The sequence below is a fragment of the Vespa velutina genome, chromosome 10 (assembly GCF_912470025.1).
Source record: "Vespa velutina chromosome 10, iVesVel2.1, whole genome shotgun sequence".
Lineage (NCBI taxonomy): Eukaryota > Metazoa > Arthropoda > Insecta > Hymenoptera > Vespidae > Vespa > Vespa velutina.
The window spans coordinates 3,875,609-3,890,183 of record NC_062197.1 but is presented as its reverse complement, the minus strand read 5'-3'; the positions used below and the strand labels follow the sequence as shown (position 1 = coordinate 3,890,183).

Genomic DNA, 14,575 nt, shown 5'->3' with positions numbered 1-14,575 from the left:
GTCAACGTAGTATATCTTTAACTTTTTCTTACGGATCGACACTCATTTCTTCTTCTTTTTAACATATTAGTTATTCGTAGTATAGCGTTGGCGACGTGTTTACCGTGTAATTATAGACGTCCGCGGCTACGGTGCCGCCCGGCACGAAGTCCTGTCAAGGGAAAACTTTCATTTTCTACCGAACGATCGGCAAGAGTCATTTGCAAATTAACGTTGTATTTGTTTCATTTATGCATGCTTGAGAGACCGCTTACTACATACATAACATGTTTGCATTGCATACGTGTGTGTATAAACGAAGAATATAGGATCTATATCGTATAGAATGCAATAAAGAGCTCGATTCGTTTGTAGTATCTTTATGTATGATTCGCATCGCAATTAATTCATCGTCGGTTCGTAATTGTATGTTGTAATTGCATGATCGATTAAAATGGAACGATCATACGTAGTCCTTTCATTTCCGTTCATTTTGTTGTTTCACTCATCTTTCCCATAATTTTTGCCGTTTTTCTTTTTTCAAAATTTAACATATTAAGTCCATCGATTTTAATAAATTTCATCGACGAAAAACGATCGACGATTCATATCGATAAATATCCCTTTTTCTTTAGCCGATATAATCGATCGATTGACGGATGTAAACTTATTTTCTTTCAAAATAGACTTTATCACGAAACATTTGTTAAAGTTTCATAATTTTTTTTTTGCACGGAATTTCATTCGTAGAGTCATCATCTTTCGAGTCAAGCCGAGAAGTGCAAAGGCCGTCCTCGAGGCATAATTTAATAACGGACGAACGATAGAAGTGCTTTCGCCGTAACTGTAAACGAAGTTCGCAAGCGAAATAACCGTGTATGCATGTAGGTATATTTATAGACGCAAATATACGTGCGGTCAACTTTGAAATTATTTTCAAACCTGATAATCATAATCGGGCATGTGTCCTCGAAATAAACAGGAAAAACGTTTAACAGTCCCGTTGCTTTCGCACGAGAGACACGACCCATTAAAAATAGATTAAATCAGTGGCATTTTGTTTTATTTATTCGTGTTCTTCATGTCCATGAAAATTATCATTATCGAAGATTTTAATATGCCACTATTTATACTGACTCATCGTGTTTAATATATTATATGTAAATTTGTTTTTTATATGTCGAATGGAGACCTCTCTAATAATAAAAAATGATTATATTTTTAATATCCAACTGGTTGCGAAAAATGAGTCCAGACAAAGTTTCATAGAGATCGACATTGATTCAGTTCCCGTTATAATACATATTACTTCGTTATAATTAAAATTACATTTGCACTAGTAATTCCCAGTCAATACTGACAATTACGGATTCTTATAAGTCGAGTACCGGTTACCCCCATAGTAGTTAAAGCGTTAACGGATTTATCCTTACGCGGCAAAGATTTCTTTTCACTTCGACGAAGGAAAGAAAGAAATAGCAGGCGAACGCGAGTCCCCTCAGGTTCATTGACCCAAGAGTTAAAGATTTTCCAAATGAAAAAGTTGGTCTGTTCGCATAAAAAAAAAAAAGAAGAAAAAGAAAGAAAGAAAAAAAAGAAGATTGAAAAACTTTCTTTTCTAAAAAAAAACGAGGCTCCGTTTAAACGATATAAACCCCCAATGAAGATCGCGATCGGTATACATGAGCAGCAGTATATATTCTAAAGAAAATCCTCTGGGGAGAACCAGTTTCATTCTCTCACGAATAGGAATCGTACTTAAAGGGCTCGCGACAAGTTTAAGGTTTTACCTTATGGCAGACGATAAGAAAAATATACGCGGTTTATAAATATAAATCCGAGAAAATGCACAGTAATTAGCGGGAACATGTTTTTACAAAGAGTCTCCATAAATGGTGTCAACGACGTGATATTTAAGTTCCTGGCGCGTCCTTAGAAGGTCCCTATATCCCGCTCAGGTTCTTCTTTTATCCCGTATCCCGTGCGATTACAGGCATTTCTTCTTTTTTTCTTTTTTTTTTTTTTTGTATGAAATTTCTTTTCTTCTCTAAACTTATATTATTTTCTCTTAATAATAACAATCTTTACATTTATGAATCTTATTACTATCAGTCACCTTGTATATATATATATATATATATATATATATATATATATATATATATTCACTTGCGCATACGTGATGAAATCATCAAAACAAGTCAATTGACGAGCGGAAAATACGCTGGAAGATTTGCAATATTGTCGGAGAATATTTTTCTTCTTATAGATCTTAAGAGTAGATACGGACCGTTAGAGGCTAAACGTGTCTGCACACAATTTGGTATATTCTACTTGGTTGCTTACTCTCTCGGAGCATTTTTGTTGACTACTCCTCTCTTTGAGATAGGGAAGCCAATAGAGTGAATGTATATGACTGAATGTGAGAGAAAGATAGAGAATAACGCATATAAGAAACGTAGAACCATTAAAACCGGTGTAGTATATATTACGTTTCTCCCTTTCTGTTCAGTTTACACGAGATGTTAGCGTATTTAAGCATATTCCCACTTGACCGATCGGGGTCCGTGCGTCAATTGCTCTCAGATAATTAAAAGCTCGTGTTCAACGAATTTGCTCATGCACGACTTTAAAATAGCTCATTCGTGCGATTTCGTCGTTCGAACAAAATACGTTGACGATTATGATTATATTTGGTTCGCTTCTTCCGTTCCTTCTCCTTCTCCCTCTTCCTTCCTCTTCCACCTTCCTCATCCTTCTCTTCCTCATTCTTCGATTCACGTCGACCTTACTTGTTAGATCTTCCGTGACCATGTAAGTCATTACGTAAATCGAACATTACCAAATCGGCGTTCTTGGAGGAATTGAATCAGGTCTGCGTATTTGCAGATAATAGAAAATTACAGAAAATTATAGAAAACGAACGTCATTTTTATTTTGATAGAGATGATCCCTGACATTTTTTTTGTATCTCTTTTTTTATTTACTTATTTTTTTTATTTTTTGTTTTATTTTTACGTTAATACATATCCATTTTTATGAAAGAAGGAAAAAGAAGAAAAAATGAAAAAATATAAAATGGCTCAGTCTTTCTTTCTTTATTTCTTTTCCTCTCTCTCTTTCTCTCTTTCTCTCTTTGCAGAGTATCTTGCATCGAGTTAGCTCCGTTGAGCTAAACAGCTCGATCGAAAGTTTCGTAAGGCTACTAGCGCCTTTTTTCATCGATTTACTCTCACTCTAACCAGAACGCGTATTCCTCTCTCTTTCTTTCTTTCTTTCTTTCTTTTTTTCTCGAGCATTCTCCGATCAAGAGAGATCTACTATATCGAGGAGAGATCGAATCGTAGAAAGCAAACGGTTGTAGTATACTTCCCAAACCTTCTTAGTTTATATTTTTTTCATTAAGGGAGAAAGAGAAAGGGAGAGGGAGAGTGAGAGAGAGAAAAAGAAAGAGAGAGAAAGAAAGAGAAAGAACTCTCGTTTAGTGACATTATCAGGACATAAGAGAATGGATCACTCTTACCAATTTATATTTTATTTTTCCTAAATATATTAAATAGCAATAGCTCGAATCGTAAGGATACAATTTCGTTGAGAAATATGAGATACGCGTTGCATAACGTTTACGTATCCTTCTTCTTTCAATTTTTCCTTCTTTATTTTTTTATTTTATCATCTCAACGTTGTACTTGATTTAATTTCAATCGTTAATAACGTTCGGAATGTTCAAGAGAAGAAAAAAAAAAAAAAAAGAAGAAGAATAAAATTCCAACTTATGAAAATTCGAATGAGACATATAAATATGTCATAAAATCATTATTCTACAATAATATTGTATATTCGAAACTATAGTTACAGATAATAAATGTGTGAGAAAAAAAGAAAGAAAAAGAAAAGAAGAGAAAAAGAAAGAAAAATGCAGGAATACGAAGAAAAGTTAATTAATTCACGAGAGTGCATTTTCTGTCTCTCACTATTCCACGTCGTGAATCTACTTTCTTCACGAGCCCTATTCCTCTCCGTGAATCCTTTTCGTATTTGATTCACGCTTCTCGCTTTATATATCGCGAGTCAATATTTTACGGATCACGTGTTTCTCTACGCGTTCATTCCCGTTTAACTTCCTAGCACGTAAATACACAAATAGCGATTTTCTTCTTTCCTCTTTCCTTTGGTAATCGTCGATTATGGTAAACGGAGCACGTTTACGTTACGGTTTCAATGAACGGCGTCTTCTAATGAAAATTACATTTATTCTACACGGACAAACGTGCAAGCCTGATTTCGCATGCGAGAAAAAAAAGGATGATCTTCTCGACTAACATCGGAAAGCACGTAATCGTTTGAAGCCCTTTATCGAACGATCTTATTATTATTATTATTATTATTATTATTATATTTTTTTATTTCTTTTTTTATTTCTTTTTTTTTTTTTATTATTATTCTTTTTTTAATTTCATCTGTTTTTATCTGAACGATTTGTTTTCTCTGAAAGGGATTGCGCCAAGTTTCAAGGAGCAATTATTTCCTTTAAATAATAAAACTTTTATTTTCATTTTAATTTTCTTCTTCATCTGTATTTCATTTGGAAAACGGTTGTCGTGACGGTATACAAGCGATATTCTGATCTACTCGAGTGATCTAATTAGCAGGGACGAATGACGTAATGTCGTTCGATCTTATGATCACTAGGATGTAACTCGAAGATATCTACTTTTTCAATCGATTTTAATTTTAGGTAAGAACGTTGAAATATATAATTGCTAATATCTAAGAAGAATTTTAATATATTTTTATTTTATTTTTTTATTTTTATGAGAAAAATCATATAAAGGAAATAATGATAAACTTTTATGTTATATACACTATTCTCGATCATTCGATTTTCCGTTGATCGAGGACGTCGTTAGGTAATCCGTCACGTTAATATCGATAATAATCTTTCTTTTTCTCTCTCTCTCTCTCTCTCTCTCTCTCTCTCTCTCTCTATGTATATATATATATATTCTTTCATACATAAATACATCCATAAATTTCTATTATTCTTAGCTGGATTCTGTATGCATAGCATTGATTATTATAATACGTATGTAACATTTAATCTCTGATTTTCCCTCCCGTTTTCTGTTATTTTCCTAAACCCTCTAGTTGGGCGATTTCATTAGCGAAACACAGAGTTAGAATCGATCCGATCGATTTCCCGTTATTACGACAACAACAGCAGCAGCAGCAGCAGTAGCAACGACAATGACAACGACTAAGACAACGAGGAATGTTAGCGGCAAAACGAAGATGATACCACCGGACGGGGGGTGGGGTTGGGTCGTGTTGACCTCAGCCCTTATTGTCAACTTCCTTATCCCTGGAACCGTCAAATCCTTCGGCGTTCTCTTCGTCGAATTCCTTCACGTTTTCAAGGCATCGCCAACAGCAGCCTCTTGGATGCCGGCTCTCTGTTATTTTCTCTACAACTCTTTGGGTAAGGAGATCGGCTTCTTACTATATTATCGTTATGCTAAACATAGCCGTGCAACTCTGAGCGATCCATTTACATGAATTAAAATTCTCTTAGTTTATCTAACATGCCATTCGAATAGAACTTATACAAATGTGTGTTTATTTATCGTGTACCATCTTTGTAATAGGTCCCTTGTCGAGTGTTCTCTCTACCAAGTATTCTTATAAAACCGTGACATTAATTGGCGGCACCTTTGCCGCTACTGGAATGATGCTCAGCTATTTTGCTAATTCCGTTTCTTATCTCTATGTTAGGTAAGTAATGGAAAAGAAACAATTTTAATATTAACTATAGGTGTATATGTGTGCGTGTATAAATAATAATTGGTAAAATTTCTTTACATTTTTTTTTCTTCTTCATCTAGTTATGGTCTGATGGTCGGAATCGGCGCTGGTTTATCCTTTCCACCAACGATTTACATCGTCACAGCGTATTTCCAGAGGCTACGTGGTTTTGCAAACGGTCTCTGCATTTCCGGGAGCGCGATTGGGACTATAGTGTTACCACCGCTTCTTCAATATCTTCTTGACTGTTTTGGATATAGGTAACTTGTGAAAGGAGAGGGGAAGAGGATGGCGTTAGAAAGTCGAACGATGCACTTTGAACATCAGAAATAGCACCGATGTAATTGCCCAGTTGCTCGTTTACCATTCACATAAATACGAATATAATTGCCAGTTAGTCATTTAACATTTGTTATTTCTTAGACATCCTAATGGTATAAGTGATGTCATTAAATGCGCGAAAGAGCACATTTGCCGCATAGATTCGGGGCAAACATTGTGTAAAAGAAATACACTTTTATTTTATTTCTCTTCGTTCTTTTTTTCTTTTTTTTTTTAATCTCAAAAAAAGAAACGTAATATTAACAATCTTTCTTTCGTTATTCCAGAGGTGCGGTACTTATTATGGGTGCTTTAACATTGAACACGCTAGTTTGTGCTTTGCTCTATCATCCGGTCGAACAACATATGATAGCCGTTCCCATAGAGGAAGGAATCGATAACGAAGCTTTAAGCTTGGACGAACCGATCGACGAAAAACGTCAATCGATCGATCCGGCGAAATTGAATTCGATTGTTCAGGACGAGAAGAATGAAAAAATCGAAAGTACGACGAAGCAGGTACAAAATTTAACGGAACTATTGAATTATTCGAAGCTGACTACATCCAAAGAAGAAGGATTTGAAAAATTGACAAAGTCGAATGAAGAAGAGGAGCAAGATCAATGGATCGTCAAGGATCAAGTTATAGAGGATATTGCTAGCGTAGACGACAAGGAAAAAGGGGAGGATCTCCAAGATAAATATGACGAAGAAAACATTAAAGAGACTTCGAGTACGAGCGATAGAAAGCTAGTTGATAAAAAACAATTCGTCACTAATGAACCGTTCAATTCCCGTCAGATTAGCACAATGTCAGATAACGGATCAAACGTATTAGGAATATCGATAAAAATGCATCTTCAGGAGGACAACGAATCCTTGAAATTGGACAAGCCCGTGCAAGTAGAAATCTCAACGCCAAAGCCATCGAAGTCCGAGACTTCATCGACTAAGGGTGAAAGCACGAAGAAAGTATATCTATCTTTTGATTTCAGCATGCTGAAGGATCCGATCTATCTGGTCATTTTGATATCAAACTCGACGTCAGCGATCAGCAATACAAACTTTATGATTCATTTGCCATCCTACGCAAACTCCCAAGGCTTCGATCAAAATTCATCGGCTCTTTTGTTGTCCACTGTTTCAGCTCTTGATCTTATCGGTAGAATAAGTGGTGCTTCTTTATCCGATATAGACTTCGTACCGAAATATTATTATTTCGTCGGTGGCCTTGGAACTAGTGGGATAGCTCTGGCGCTACTACCGATGGCCAATAGTTATGGGATGCTTTCCTTTTTCTGTGCACTATTTGGCCTCTCTTCCGGCATGTACATCGGCATCACGACCGTTATCCTGGCTGACATGCTTGGTACTGATAAACTCAGTTCCTCTTATGGAATCTCGCTCTTTGTTAACGGTGTCCTCCAACTCGTCGGACCGCCGGTTTGCGGTGTCATCTATGAACACGTTGGATCTTATAAACCCATTTTCTTGGCATTCGGTATAATACTTATACTGGGTACCGCTCTCTGGGCCATTGTGCCTCTAATCAAAAGGAACAGTAAAAAAAAGATCGAAGAGGTATAACGGTATAGAAGTGTAATTACAAACTAACCCTCACGAATGAGAAATATCTTTACTCGTTCGTGTAATTTTTGTGATGACGTCATTCCAAGGAAAGTATACAAAATATTCGTAGATATAAATGCAGGGACTACATAAGCGTATTATTACAATACTTATAGATAACTCATGAGTATGTGAAGTATTTCACTCTCGATTGTAAGAGAAGTGAAAATACTTGTGATCAGTATTTAGCGATTAGGATCACATCACGAATCGTTTTTCGTTAATAATACGATCGATTTTTTTTTTTTTTAACAATCGTTAGAGTCATTGATCATTAAGTGGTAGATTGCCTTCTAAAGTGACAAAAACACTTTTGTAAGACCAATGTTAGTGTATATGTTTTTCCAAATACAAGATTTTATCAGGCGGATCATCGATGTACTATCGTTTATCGTTCATAATATTATTATGAGATTTTATCATTGAAAATGCGTCGCGTCGATCTCTTGTTCTATACTCTGGCATTAGTAGTATGTATATCCGTAGTATCTTTACTCTAATTGATTAGTCATGTTGTTTTCTTGTATGTTTTTTTTATTATTTTTTTTTTTTAACAGACCACTCAAACGTTTCATTAGAAATGAATTTCTTAGTTATAACATAGGTGGCATGAATTTTCATAGCTCATAAAGAATAAATTTCGATCATTGAAACGAGATCGAAAATTTTAATTAAATCAAGCCGATAAGACGTTACTTAAATGAATATTTGATAAAAGGCCGTTAGAAGAAAGAAAAAAAAAAGAAGGGTGTTAAATCTCCAGATTTTAAATGAACCTAGTTCGCGTTAGACGATTTTTGCATTAGCGATTCACACCGATGCTCCGGGTTCTCTGGGTATTCGTATATATCTAGTCACGCCTGTGCGAATGTACAAAATGCACGCGCGAGCCACTAAAAATATTTTTCTTATTATTACGAAATGGGGAAAATAAGAAGAAGAAGAAGAAAAAAGAATTATCGTGATGCGTGAAAACATGTGGGAGAAGCGTTTGTTTAAAGAAGACGTAACGTTCGTAGGCTCGACTCTATGAGTGCTGAAGTTACAAGGGGCGTGTTGTCATAAATAGTTCTTCGCACTTGGATTGTTCGCTTATCCGATAAAAGAGCATCCAAGAAGACATTGTATGTTTATAATAGCGGTGTATGACGAAAGACGAAAGAAAGAGAGAGAGAGAGAGAGAGAGAGAGAGAGAAAGAGAGAGAGAGAGAGAGAAAGAAAGAGAGAGAGAGAGAGATTCTGCGTTCGAATAATCTAGTAATTCATTAATTATTCCTTTCTTCACGAAGCGCTTATCTATCTTGCTTTAATTATTATTAGACACGCGGTTGCCATCTCAATTATTAGAAATAGAATAATTTTTCTTTTGTAAGAAAAGAAAGGAAGTGTGTCGAGCTTTAAGAGAAAGAAAGAAAAAGGGAGAAAGTAAGAGAGAAAATAAGATAGAAAAAGAGAGATAGAGAGAGAGAGAGAGAGAGAGAAAGAGGAAGGAGGAGGATTAAAAAAAGAATGAAAAAACGTTGGTACACATCTGTGAGTCTTATATATGCTGTCTACCTCAAACATTAACTCGTTTCACTTTTCCATTTTTAAGTCCATTTACACGACGCAGAAAAACTGTACGTATTATACATATATAATAATTATAGAACGTTAGTTGACATTTCAAACAGTTTTATCAACGACGATTTGTCAACAAAAGTACATACTACTGTAAGTAGAAAACCATAATTCGGCACATCTGATTATTGCCACCTGTTTCTATTGAGCCTAGTAAATGCCAGTCTGATCACTGTCGGTATTTACTACTTCATAGCATTGGATCCTTTTGATTACATTTCTGACGTCGCTAAAATCAAATTTCTTGAATGAAGATTTACTATAAAATGGAAAAAAAACACGTATATTATTGGTATTCTTACGCAGCTTTACAAAGCTGCATAATCATAATATAAAGATACTTTTTCTTTTATTTTTTGTTTTTTAATGATAGACTTTTTAAATGAGAATTATCTGTTGTATTACGCAAGATCATTCAAGACAACGAAATTTAATATAATATCATCTTAAGAAGCATATAACTGTACATTTGATACTTGTTGTATTACTTTATGACTCACTTCATTATACTATGTCTACCAGTATTTCTTATGGTATATCTCATTGCTTTCTACAAGCTTAAAAACAATCTATATCTTTTGTATTTTACATACATTATCTACAGATACATTGTGAAACTATATATCCAATTAATAAATAGAGTGATATGAAAAGAATTGTATGACGAATAATTTTAAACAAATAGTTTTGTTTCTCTGTGTAAAGTCTTTTTATAAGGGCATAATTATTACAATACGTAATTTAAACGATTATGCTTCTTTAATCGTCAGATTGATTTTTTTATAGATATATTCCGATGTTATCGAACGTTTATCGAGGAACATATCGCGTTATATACATACGCGTATAATTCGAAAGTTCCTGTATAGATTAAATTAAATGATGATATTATCTAAAAGATTTAAAATTTGTTTAACTTACGTGATTACTGATTAGAAATGATATCCGCACTTTTCCAATTTTTTACATGATATTTTCAAATATCACGACAGATTACGAAGTTGCCGTATCTCTGCGCCCAGTGAAAGATACGATTGATCGGATACCTTTTACCGACGTCTGTAAACAATAAATTTAACAAGTATATATTGTTAAATTAAAATGTATACATTAATGTAGAAATGGATGGTTTGAGATTTTCAAATCTTCCCTCACCTTCTTCTTCGAACCATTAAGAAAGTCTTTGTACATCTCAGAACGAAGATATCTCGAATAACTATCACTCTTCATGAGATGATAAACATGAGCCTGAGAGGAGAAATTTTTTTTCTTCTTTTTTTTTTTTATATGAAAAATAGAAACAGATAATAAATATTATACAAAAATTATACCGCAGCGACATCGAAACACCAACGATCAGGTTTTTCCAAATTTTTTTTCGTTATTTCGAAGGACCTAGAATCGACGTTAATTGGACAGCTCGCATCTGGACCCAAAAATTCATTCCAAATTTCTTCAACCTTAACGTTAACATCTTTCTGCGAGAAGGTTTTCAATTCCTGTACGGTCTCCCAAAATCTGTACACATCAGAAAAATCTCGTTTATCCGACATACATTCATTTTTGTAACGGAATACATGTATATAACATTTAGCATTGAAAATATAAGAGATGAATAATGCCATGTTAGATCCTTACTTGAGATTTTCACTGCTAAATTCTTTTTCCAAAAATCGTATAAATTGTTCTCTACCGACCGGATCCTGTAACAATTCCTGAAGGCCAAACGCCCATCTCTTTACTCTTCTCGTAGATACTTCTTTCCTATTCGAAAAAAAAAAATATGCTTCAGCTTTTTATTCTATTTTATAATTATTTACAAAATAATGACAAATGCTATTTACGCTATTTTCTCTTGCTCCCACATTTCCGGATTATCCGATATCCATGGATTTGTAAATTCAGGTTGAGTAAAAAATGGATCATACTCGGAATACTGTTCGAAGTATCCGATAAGACTAAAATTTGAAATTTAGATAAATTGACAGTGTTTTATGAACATTTTATGAACTTTATAATTAAAGGAATGAGATGTTACGCGGACATCGAACTTACGCTTCCGCAACTTTAGAAACTTTGATATTTCTCCTATCCAATCTATCCCTCAACATGTCAATTTCCTTTTGCAACGATTCTATCGTAAACGTTATGTAAGATTCCGAATGGGGAGAAATTCTTCCACCAGCGATCCCAAGTTTCAGATGTTTACTAGATCTCAAGTTTGGTTTTTGACTGCGACATGCTTTCTTGATATCGAGTTCTGTCGTATTTACACAGCCAGGCTGTAATCAGTGTCGTTGTGATAGGGTTTGTAAGATAAATCGAAAGAATATCGTTCGGTCAATGCTACAAGTTTTTTCTTTTATTTTTTTTTTGTATTCCTCGAAAGAGAGAATAAAGCACACATTTTGAGTGAAAAATAATTCTTATAAAATCTTTTACCATTGGCCGATGCACGTCCCAAAAGGCTCTCTCTTGACTGTCCAATACTTTCCTTTCCAGTTTATCTCTCTTTTTATCGACTTTACTCTGTGCTTCCGCTTGCATAAAAATGAACTCCCACTTTCGAGAGAACATTTTCTGCAATCTAGCTAGATTCTCGGCTTCATAATCAGCCAATTCGAGACGCGTTTTATTTTGCATCGTTCTTTTGCACAGATAAACGGCTACGATTCGAAATATCCGAACGTTATTTTATTTATTGTTTTATATAAATCTAAATAAAACAAAACATGTACAAATATAATTTAAGATTATATTTTATTACCGTAATCGGTATTCTCTGGTTCCCAAGAATTCGATGGCCAAAAATAAGGCGTTTGAAATCTATAGAATGTGTTATCGTTTTTAACGGTAAGACAATGATCATCAATGGGAAAGAAATAACCATGAGATGACATGAGATGTGCCACGTGAAGAGCCTCTATATATTAAAAAGTTATGAGATAATAATTAAAAATTTACTCGGTAATTAATTTGAAAAAGAAACATTGACTCTACATATACATATAGGTATGTTTATATATATATATATATATATATATATATATATATATATATATATATATAGATATATATATACCTTGATCATCAATATCCATAGTTTTCATCATCCACGATATCAAATCGGAACCTAAAAATTCGCGTAAATATAAAAGATCATGCGAGTTAGAAATACAAATCTTCGTTCGATCATTTGACATCGATACTACCTGTGAAAACTGATGGAGTTTTTGTCATGAAACTTTTCACTGTTCTTACAGGGACACCTGTAGCTTCCTCCAACATTTTTTCCATTAGAGATTCCATCTGAAAGAAGTAGGTATACTTTTGCCCGTAGATATTTATAATTTTCGGAAGGCTGTTAAATATTTTTCTCGTACAACGTTTCATGTTCAACGTGACAAATAAATTTCATTCATACGTGAACTCTCTTAATAGAGATATTGTACAAATCGATCAGTTAGAATGATAAAGATATCATGCGAGATACCTTTTTGTAGACGAGATAATTTGGCGTATCTTCAGCGCAACAGGCAGTGATACGGTGCGTGGGTGTATTCTGTTTCTCAACATTCTCCTCGGTTCGATCATTCTCTTCCCTGTCGCCAGTTTGATCCGATGATTCTCTCGTATCATTATTCTCTATTGGCTTTCGGCGGGAGGCCGACTTTTCGGAGCTCATAGTTACCATATTATACGCTTTAAGATCGTAGCAGTATTTCACAATCTATATTACATTGAAAACTTTTAACACGATGAAAACGCAAAGAACATTTATTCTCAAATTATAAGGATAAACAAAAGAAAAATTATTGAAAATCTTTTTTTTCCTTTTTTTTTTTACTTTTTTAATTTCTAACGATTCTCTATTATCGATACTAACGATTCGGGATGTAGAACAACAGAGTGTCCGTCGTCGATTCACCGCGCGCGCATTGCGGTCGTCGAAGGGCTCTTCTCGAGAAAGAGAAGAGAGAGGTTCGACTTTTCTTTTTTTTCTTTTTTTATTCCCTTCTCCTCCCTATTCGACGTTAACCGTAGTTTGATAAAACGATATCGATCTTCTAATATGACGAATATTAAAACAACGTATCATCGTTTCTCTTGTAATCCTTGATTTCAACGATCTCATTTTCTCCATTCTCTCTCTCTCTCTTAGCTTTTTTGTTTTTTTAGCACTTCAATAATAAGATCCTGTTGGTTACGAGGTCACACATTATCGCGAATAATTATCGTAATTTTGTTATATAGAACAAGTAGATTTCACATCGCACGCGTTCTAAACACGCAAATACATACACACGCTCACACACAAGAAACGTAAATCTCGAGTACCTACCAATAAATAACTTTAATAAAACGACCTCTCGATATTTATTTTCCGAAGGACATTGGATCGCATAGGACGTGAATAAACAACGTGCGAGCGCAAACGCGTAGAAAAGGAATAAACACGAGGATGCACAAAATAGACAATTGGCTAACTATGTGTGTGTGGATTGAAAGAAGAGGGAAAATTAAAGTAAGAGTATATAACGAGAGCACGGAATAGTCGATTCTACGAACGTCAAAATCGAACTCCTACATACGTTGGCCTGGTGATCACGAGCACGGTGCTGCGCGTTCACTTTGCGACTGCGTGCTCTCCCTACAAACGACGACGACGAAGCAAAGCTGCTAACATGTAAATGTATAGAAAAAGAAACAGGGGATCCAAGTGGCACAAATATCGGCCCTTTACACTGTCCTCGAGCAACCATGTATCGATCACTTTTGAAAGGCCAAATCATTTTCGAAATCCTTCGAATTATTTCCGTTCTTGTTTAGATCATCCTCTGTTTTATTATCTTCGCTGTCTAATATAAAATTTTTTATATCAAACTCGACTAACTCTTATCAAATTATTTGTAATTTGACAAAATGAAAAGTCGCATATATATTTCAAAGGTCGTTAACAATGAATAGATAATGTTAGATAATGAAAATAAAATATAAAACGGCCCTGTGCCATTAAGTCGCCTTTATTTTTTTGCATCTTTGAATTCAATAAAATTCTTAAACTCAAATTTTCTTTCATTCCCTTTCTCTTTCTCTCTCTCTCTCTCACGCTTTCATACATTATTTTATATATAATTCTGTTCTTTCATTTATTACTCCGTGCGGTACGATTTCCATTCTAACATTGTTAAATCTTTTATTTGTTATTTGTTTTATTTCTTTA

At 34.4% G+C, this 14,575-nt stretch overlaps 2 protein-coding genes across 6 annotated transcripts in view; one reads left to right on the top strand and one right to left on the bottom strand.

Moving 5' to 3' along the window:
* The window catches only part of LOC124952432 (monocarboxylate transporter 1-like), an 11,118-nt gene extending 3,017 nt beyond the window's left edge, over window positions 1-8,101 (top strand). For all 4 annotated transcript variants that reach the window (XM_047502306.1, XM_047502303.1, XM_047502305.1 and 1 more), the window contains exons 3-6: window positions 5,128-5,458; window positions 5,625-5,751; window positions 5,862-6,041; window positions 6,390-8,101. In XM_047502306.1, the coding sequence (XP_047358262.1) occupies window positions 5,227-5,458; window positions 5,625-5,751; window positions 5,862-6,041; window positions 6,390-7,689 (1,839 nt within the window). In that variant the 5' untranslated portion in view covers window positions 5,128-5,226 and the 3' untranslated portion in view covers window positions 7,690-8,101. The remainder of the gene's footprint in view (window positions 1-5,127; window positions 5,459-5,624; window positions 5,752-5,861; window positions 6,042-6,389) is intronic.
* Window positions 4,919-14,494, bottom strand: LOC124952434 (regulator of G-protein signaling 7). 2 transcript variants are annotated; one of them, XM_047502310.1, is made up of 14 exons: window positions 13,238-14,494; window positions 12,845-13,081; window positions 12,564-12,660; window positions 12,434-12,484; window positions 12,119-12,274; window positions 11,794-12,017; window positions 11,407-11,633; window positions 11,196-11,309; window positions 10,990-11,115; window positions 10,683-10,869; window positions 10,507-10,599; window positions 10,273-10,410; window positions 5,839-9,610; window positions 4,919-5,742 (listed from the first exon to the last, which is right to left on the bottom strand). In XM_047502310.1, exons 2-12 carry the CDS (start codon window positions 13,043-13,045, stop codon window positions 10,345-10,347), a joined length of 1,542 nt encoding a protein of 513 aa, XP_047358266.1. In that variant the 5' UTR covers window positions 13,046-13,081; window positions 13,238-14,494; the 3' UTR covers window positions 4,919-5,742; window positions 5,839-9,610; window positions 10,273-10,344. The 2 variants fall into 2 exon arrangements, with proteins under 2 accessions (XP_047358266.1, XP_047358267.1); XM_047502311.1 differs by having other exon boundaries at window positions 5,839-9,580.
* Window positions 14,495-14,575: the final 81 nt, after the last annotated feature.

Bases quoted from the DNA above. Each gene is read 5' to 3' on its own strand.
- LOC124952434 (XM_047502310.1), bottom strand. From the start codon at position 13,045: ATGGTAACTATGAGCTCCGAAAAGTCGGCCTCCCGCCGAAAGCCAATA. The intron at 11,116-11,195 runs GTAAATAGCATT...TTTTTCGAATAG, and splicing joins TGGGAGCAAGAGAAAATAGC to GAAAGAAGTATCTACGAGAA. The intron at 10,600-10,682 runs GTATAATTTTTG...TTCTCCTCTCAG, and splicing joins GGTGTTTCGATGTCGCTGCG to GCTCATGTTTATCATCTCAT.